We start from the raw sequence: 8,305 nt of genomic DNA, 5'->3' as shown, positions 1-8,305 counted from the left end.
ATGTACGTCATTCCGGTTTGAGATCGCACCTGCAATACTAAGGCAATTACCGATAATTCATTGCTTAAATAATGAAAAATAAACTTACTTAAGTTTGTTCTGAACGATCAAATACAAAGACTAGTACGAAAATAAGATAACCACCTACCTTCAGGCTCTTTAATGTTTAAATTCTCTTTAAGAATAAATTTATTAATCTTATTATTGGGATTTTCAGTCGTTTAGGATTCGGTACAAATATCATTTTCCGAAATTTTAGAAATAAAGTCTTTAATTTTAAATTTAGTGTCACTTAAACCTTTACAATTTCTGACTTAAAATTTAAGCTCAGTCTCCTGTTACTTTTTGATTGGTTTGCCAATGTTGAATTCTGCTTAAGCCGGTGCTAGGGGCGTGGACGGTAACTTGCACTTTCCAGTACCGTCCATGAACAGGCTCAATCAAACCGAGCCTGCAACATTTTCAATTTTGCCGTGTTGGGCTTTCTTTAGGGATTCTGTATTTATCTATTTTATGACCACATCCGTGTTATTTGTGCCGTGTGGCGGCTGTAAAAAGTCTCCCCGTACATTTAATCAATGGTGTTATATTTTCGATCCTTGAAGATCGTTCAGCACGACATTATTGTTGTGCTTGTGGTATTTTTAGTTTCAACTTTTCGGCAATTTCTAGTTGGGTGGTTCCAATATTCCTACTTGAATAATGTTGAATCACCCTAAGGATATGTTTCCTGCTTTTTAAATTTGTCTTTTGACGTCTTATCTGTGATACGCAGGCTTCATAACCTCTGATCCCCTTTCAAAATTCCATTTTATTTAGTTCCGCCCATTGTTTTCTCGTTTAGGGCACACGCTTTTTATTACTTGGGGACCATACGCCGCTTTTCATGGAATGGCACGGACGTGTCACATTGAAGGTTCCATGATAACCGCCGTATGAACACATCTGCGGATGTTTCTAAATTCAAAATTTTACTATTTCATGTTTAAATGTTGAATTCTGCTTAAGCCGGTGCTAGGGGGCGTGGACGGTAACTTGCACTTTCCAGTACCGTCCATGAACAGGCTCAATCAAACCGAGCCTGCAACATTTTCAATTTTGCCGTGTTGGGCTTTCTTTAGGGATTCTGTATTTATCTATTTTTTGCCACCAACATGTGCTGCAATTGAATTTATAACTTTATTCCTATACTTTTAAGGCTCAGATGGAAAAAATATTCAAGGAGTTTGAGGAGGAAAATGACAAAAAGGTATACGAGAAATGTATGACGAGAATTACTGATCTCTATAAAACAGTAAGAAGCAACATAGACAGGCTGACATATATGGTATCTGGTGGATTTGAAAAATACAAAAAAGACATACAAGGAGTCGTAGAATTGTATGAAATCGAACAAGAAAACGAAAATATAGATCCTGTGCAGGTATAGATAATATATCAATTATAATTAAGACAATTTTCCTTATTTTTTATTGAATGTTCTAGGTGCGATTATATCGAACATTCTTAGATGCCTTCACAACCTTGCCCTATTAAACAGATATTAACCCTTTTCCTCATGAGCCTATTGTAAAATAATTGCCGTTTTCATCGAAAAGCCGCATGTTACAAGTTCAAACTGCTATGAAACTACGGAAAAAAACTGATGAAACTTGGCACAAATGTTGACAGCTTGCTCAATCTTCCATTTTCTGTTACCATGGCAACGGGGGACGTCTCAAAATTGCGAAAAAATCACTATTTTGCATTGTTTTTTCCATCAAAACTGATTTCAAAGTGCTGCAACTTCTCAATAGATTGAAAAAAAGTAAAAGGCTTTTCAGCGTTGGTTGCACGTTACCTTACGATCGACCTGAGGCTTTTTTTTTAGCTTGTCTCATGTTCAAAATTTTCTTGGCGATGAGGGGGACTGCCGCCCCATTCAACCCCCCCCCCCCCCCCCCAAAAAAAAAAAAAAACGGAAGGGCGCACACCCCTCTTCTGGCAACCCCTAGATATACCTTTTTGATGGGGCGGCGCCGAAAAAGTGATCACTTTTATAGCAACATTTCTGAGACGCAAAAACAGTGTTTGGGGCCTAAATAGGGTAGTTTTTCAGTTTGAGGCCTCTAAAGGGGGGGTCGAAAAGCCGTCAAAACACGTCTATATGAGGGAAAGAATTAACAAAAAAGACGAAAAACCTTGGAATTAACCAAAATCTAGTTTTTCCATGTAAACACGTGACCTATCACCTAATTTTGGTGAAAAATTGTTGTTTTGTAGAATTTTTTATTTTTTTAAACAAAAAAAAGATGAAAAACCTTGGAATTACCCAAAACTTTGTTCTTCCATGTTAACACGTGGCCTTTCACATTTTTATTTTTTTAATTAATCTTTAGTTGTATATACAAACTGATAAGCAATGGCAGATAATCCGTAATGGTTACCTTAATTGTTCTTTTGTAAGTTTGTTTTATTATAAATTTCTTTCATCGTGCAAATTTTTAAAAAAATTATGATCACAATGTGATTTTTTCTTCTTTGTCTCTGTAAAAAATAAAGAAAAAGAAAAAACTTTTTTGAACTGCCTGCCAAACGTGATGTTAATGGTGTTAAACACGAAAGAGCGTAGAGACCGTTATTATAAAGATATCTTTATTTATAAGATAAATTGGAGGTAAGTTAAAATAGAAAATATTTTTACATACAGCTAAGCTATATGCAGGTAAGGTCTTTTAGCCCTATGTTGCCTAGATGGTAAATATTAATGTGACTGTTTTCATTTTTATAAACTTTCATGCTTTCTATTTCATATCTTAAAAATGTTAAAATTCCAGTGTTTGCAATTGTAATCTTCAAATACCATCCAATCACATCAATTTAGCCTCGTTCAGCCGAGACTAAATATCCATAATATGTAATCTATATTGTATTGTACTCAATGTTTATAAATGGGTGGCGTGAAAAGACATTGATGAGTACAATACTGATTGTCGTACATAACTCAACTCGTCCAATATAAGTTTTTTGTAACTGTATAAGTCTTAAGATATTTCAGTATTGTCCTCGACAGTGTATATTATATTTATTTACAATGTATTTAGATCACATTATGCCTCAGAAACAAAAGCAAAAAAAAACTCCTTTAGAAAGGGCTAACATTAATATTATAATGTCTAAATAATAGTTTTAGAGAATGATTGCTATTTTTCATTTGAAGAAAGTAGCATCAATGTAAAATAATTTGTCATGAAAGTAGGAACATGTAAACAAAGAAGTACATGTATTTTGACTTACGTACTAAATGCTTATTTACCACATCTGTACTTATTACCAAACAACAACAGATGGGAAAGTTGGTTCAGGTAATTGCCAAATGACTAACATTTTGGATACTATAAAGTACACCAATATTAAATAGCTTTTGAGAAGAAAAATTAAAAGCATTTCTGAGGCATAACGGGCTTTTAATGTAGTTTAACCATGGTGTGCCATTTTATATTATCTTGCCTTTGTGTTTCTCAAAGAATATTATTTTTTTACATTTATTGGCATTCCGAATAAAATTTATTTTAAAGTATGGTTTTGCAGGTAAATAAGGCTAAGCGTGATTTCCTAGCAGAGCGACAAGCTGAAAGTGAAGCTATTATGACGGCAGATAAATCAATCTCCGAAAAAGAGCAGAAAGGTAAATCCTGTATTTCATATCAATGGATTTCGTGTGAATATATGTGCGTGCGCGTGGCTTTACGCGTCGTCGTGTTTTTTTTGTGGGGGACGGGGGATTAAAGAAAATATAAAATATTTATATCATTGTTGGAGCAGCAAGTGTTAAAACTGTGCTTGAGATGGTTAGCCGGTGCTATATTACAAGAGAGATAAAAGACTCAATCAATCCGAGTTCTGCATTTCCTATCTCAATTTGTCTTTGTTGGCATTGTCATCCAGGTGACCTACAAGGAAATGAATCAACATACTTTGAAATGGCAGAAATTGCCGATATCATTATTGTAATGTCCTGTTTATTTTGCTAACTTTAGAACGCTGTAAACTTATTGGTAATTATTTACAAGTATTTCATCTGAGAACTTTTTCGTTACTATTTCTGTAAATTGAGTCACACTTGTTCAGAAAAAGATAACAGTTTGTAAACTTTAAATTCTTTAGTTTTATATAACTTTATATTTAATGCTTTGGTTTTATATAGATGAATTGGAAAAACGAGAGAAAAAGCTTGAAGCTGATTTTAAAGAAGCACAAGAGAAAGCACTAAAACATTCTCAAGAGGAACTTGAAAGGCAAAGAAAACAACACGATGAACAAATGGCTATCATTCGAAAGGAACAAAAAGATTGCGAAGAGGCAAACAAAGCAGCATTCTTAGAAGAAAGACTGGCTAGACGAGATCAAGAACGTATTCAACTTCTTGAAACGGCTGTATCAATTGCACAGGCTCTAGCGCAAATAATTTGATAAACAACAGCTCAGTTTCTACAAAAATGCTGGCATATTGATGAATACAATATAATGATAAAACATTTAATTCCTAATAATCCTACCTAATTAGTGCATAATACAGTAGAGTTTAATTTAATACTTCATCTACCAATCAAAGTAAGTATATCGGGATAGTTTTAATCGGTTATTACAACAACAACAACAACAACAACATAAACTTTATTGAGCTCAAGCCATTATGCACACAGTGAATAATATTTGTGAGGTCACATGAATGATTGTTTGCTTAACTGGGTTGAAAATAGTTATAGTGTGTTACTCCATTTAGTATTTTGAAAAGGACTATAAATTCTGATCCGGCAATGTTCCATGCTCGGTGACTGAAACTTATTTAATATTCTACACTTTTTTTAAATAGTATTTGTATTTTGAACACAATTTACTCTATTAAGTATTGTTTTAAAAAGAAACAGAGTTTATTTATATTGTTTTTGTGCTGCCTGAAGTAGATCACTGACATCCTGAACTGCACTGAAACCTAGTCCTATAAATATGACGTCGCTTTGAGATATTTTTGCTTCTGGTCAAAGCAACGTCATATCGAAATTGCTCAAAACCCCATAGGACGTTCCGCCAGAAAATCAGACGGAACGAAAAAACAATTAAGACAGTGTGTATTTACATTAATTTTGACCTATTTATGAGCAAAACTAAAAAAATAATACCTTTTGACAAAATAATTAAACTGACACATTCGAAAACTCATGATTAAATCTTCTCATGTAATTAAAATTCCTTATACAGCCAATAAACAAATAATCGCCATACAGTTAGCGAAATCTGATTGGCTAATTCAAATGCAAGCGTTCAACTGAGTCAGAAATTCTAACGAATATTATTTAACGAAATAATTGCCCATGCACCGCCAGCGTGTTTGAATGTATTTTTCCGTTCAAAAATTTGGAATCAATATGTAAAGCGTCTAACTTAGTCAGTATGGCTGATAGCCAAAAATAGATTGATGTTAAAATTTTATTTTAAATTAATAAGTACATTGTTTGAGTGTTTTTGTTTATGATTGAGCATGAATTTGAAAGAAAAGAAGATAAGCATTTGAATAAAGCTTGAAAGGCAAGACAATAGACATTTTTTTAATATGCTATGCGTTTATGAGCAATAACTATAAGACGTCAGGCTTGACCGACATAAGCTATAACAAGTCTGTAACGTCTGATAAATTGGACTACATCGAAACCGTGCTATTCCCAAATTGTAGTGTAATCGTTCGCTGTGTAAAGCCAGTAAAATTTTGAATGAACACGTGAAATGTGTTAATTCAATTTACATTTGAATCTTAACAAATGATTAGTTTAAATTTTCGGAAAATGGATATGAAATGTTTTGATGTATCTGGAAATAATCACAATTTTATCGTTAAAGTATCAGTTAAGCTAATTTAGAAGATGTGTCACAGAATTAAGAAACATCAATTAAGTAAGAATTTGCATAATTATTATATACACGTGGAACAAGAGTTCTATTGCATAGAGAAAATGTATTCATTTTACTTGTATACAACTGATCAATTACATAGGCATGTTGACAAACAAGTGTAAAATATTTAGGAAAAAGGCATGACCTATATTTAACTTGAAAAAGAAAACAACTCCAAAAGCAACTAAAACTAGAGAAGTCAAGGAAAAAGGCTTGACCTACTTATATTTAACATGGAACAAATAGAGTTGAAAATGACCATATGAATTAATATACATGCAATATCAGTGACACTTTGCATTGATTACCTAACAGAATCATCACCAAAAAAGGGAAAAAAATGAATAAAACTGATGAAGTTTACTGACAGCAGTGACGAGTAAAGGCAAATGGAAAAAAAGTAGAATATTTAAGTACATGTATTGGTGTACAAATCCTTAGACAGTATTGCTATTTTACAGAGAAAATATTCATGTGATTCCTTATAGCTTAACCGTTTCTAAAATAATTTTAGTAAATGTATATAGCTTTTTTGACTGCGTATTAATGAGCTCTTTAAATTTAAGATTTTTTATCAATCGGAAGAATTTCCCATTAATATTCTATTAAAGATTTTTTTGCCAAAGTCCTACACGCCATAAGAAATCATATACCTGTGCTAAATCTATAAAGATACATTATATTTTCATTTTATGATATCCCAGTATTTCAATTAGAGAAATGAGTGTAAAGACATATTTATAGTTGTTTTATATGTATTAGTCAAACTCTAGAACAATTTTCCTGATAAGCTGAACATTATTGCCGCACTTTGAAGTCTCAAACGTATCTGCATACGTCGAATTTCGTAACAAAATTACTCACGGGGTAAGGGAAATAAAATCACGTGTACCGAAAAAATTGAGTCGGTGACCCCCTAATTTTTTTAGTTATTTTGACTAAGTATACATTTTAAAGGACATTTAAAGAAAAATCAAAAAAATATTTCAGGAATTTTTCAATAAGCCAATTTTAAGCTAAACTGAACGTCAAATTTAACACAAAATTGACAATTTTCTTTCCATTACTCAAACAATTTTCGGCGTAAAACAATACATTTTATATCTGCTTGAAGGGAAAAATAATTTCCGTCGAATGCTGTAGGATTTAAGATATTTTGTCCGCCAATGGCGTTGAAATACCCATAACAGTTGCCAACGATACGCAACGACGTCATGTTCAAAAACGGGCTTTGTTGCAACTTTGACGTCGTGTGTACAAAAAATGGCTGAAACTATTAAAATAAAATCAACGAAATTCAATCAGAAATATGGTCAATTTTTTGCATGCCGATTTTCAAAACGCTACTCGAAAGTTCGCAAAGTGTCGCGTTCTACCTTAAGTGATTGCCTCATAAATGAAAGTTTAGTGGTTCGATCCCCACGTTGGTCACCTTTTCATTATTTATTATTATGCCCCCATTTCGAAGAAAAGGGGGTATATTGCTTTGCACTTGTCGGTCCGTCGGTCTGTCGGTCCGTTTCCTAGACCAAAAGGTTTCCCGGGGATAACTAAAAAACCCTTTGGCCTAAACTTCAAAATTGGTTGGGATTTTTCCCAACAAGTAGATACCCTATTTATTTTGGGCAAGGGGTCAAAGAAAGGGGGGGGGTTAAAATTACTTTTTAAGCCAAAAAAGGTTTCCCCATCAATAAATAAAGAATTAAACCCAGGAACTTAATTGGGGTGGTGTTTTATGATCAGAGATACCCTATTATTTTTGGGGCAGGGGGCAATCAAGTACATACCTTAAGCAAAAAAGGGTTTTTTTTCATAATAAGAACCCCAAGGGGTAAACTTCAAAATTTTATTGATTTCATTCAAGGGTGCCCCTACTATTTATGGTCAAGGGGCAAAGGGTCAAGGGCACCATTGACCTCTGGGTAAAAAACGGTTTCCATCAATAACAAAAGAACCCTTAGGCCTAGGAACTCCAAACTTGGTATGGTGATTGGTCATGATCAGTAGATGACCCCTATTGATTTTGGGGTTAAGTGGTCAAAGTCAAGGTCACATTGACTTGTAGGTAAAAACGGTTTCCGATCAATAACGAAAGAATCCTTAGGCCTAGGGGCTTCAAACTTGATATGGTGATTGGTCAAATGATCAGTAGATGACCCCTATTGATTTTGGGGTTAGGGGTCAAAGGTCAAGGTCACAATTGACCTTGTAGGTAAAAACGGTTTCCGATCAATAACGAAAGAACCCTTAGGCCTAGGAACTTCAAACTTGATATGGTGATTGGTCATGATCAGTAGATGACCACTATTGATTTTGGGGTCAAGGGTCAAAGGTCAAGATCACAATTGAACCTCTTAGGTAAAAAACAGATTCC

General features: G+C 33.7%; 1 protein-coding gene across 1 annotated transcript; it reads left to right on the top strand.

Moving 5' to 3' along the window:
• The first annotated feature begins 3,529 nt into the window (after positions 1 to 3,529).
• On the top strand, positions 3,530 to 5,058 carry LOC132749920 (scaffold attachment factor B2-like). Its single transcript, XM_060739851.1, has 2 exons — positions 3,530 to 3,667; positions 4,187 to 5,058. Exons 1-2 carry the CDS (start codon positions 3,559 to 3,561, stop codon positions 4,450 to 4,452), a joined length of 375 nt encoding a protein of 124 aa, XP_060595834.1. The 5' UTR covers positions 3,530 to 3,558; the 3' UTR covers positions 4,453 to 5,058.
• Positions 5,059 to 8,305: the final 3,247 nt, after the last annotated feature.

Source organism: Ruditapes philippinarum, unplaced genomic scaffold (genome assembly GCF_026571515.1).
Source record: "Ruditapes philippinarum isolate M1 unplaced genomic scaffold, ASM2657151v2 ctg23784_1_1_1_1, whole genome shotgun sequence".
In the NCBI taxonomy this organism is placed as follows: domain Eukaryota; kingdom Metazoa; phylum Mollusca; class Bivalvia; order Venerida; family Veneridae; genus Ruditapes; species Ruditapes philippinarum.
The sequence above is the reverse complement of the archived record's forward strand: the minus strand, read 5'-3'. Positions and strand labels throughout refer to the sequence as shown.

What these genes read in the sequence shown, in the direction of transcription:
- LOC132749920 (XM_060739851.1), top strand. Translation starts at nt 3,559, where the DNA reads ATGGTTTTGCAGGTAAATAAGGCTAAGCGTGATTTCCTAGCAGAGCGA. An exon ending in CTCCGAAAAAGAGCAGAAAG is followed by an intron (nt 3,668 to 4,186) that starts GTAAATCCTGTA and finishes GGTTTTATATAG; the next exon opens with ATGAATTGGAAAAACGAGAG.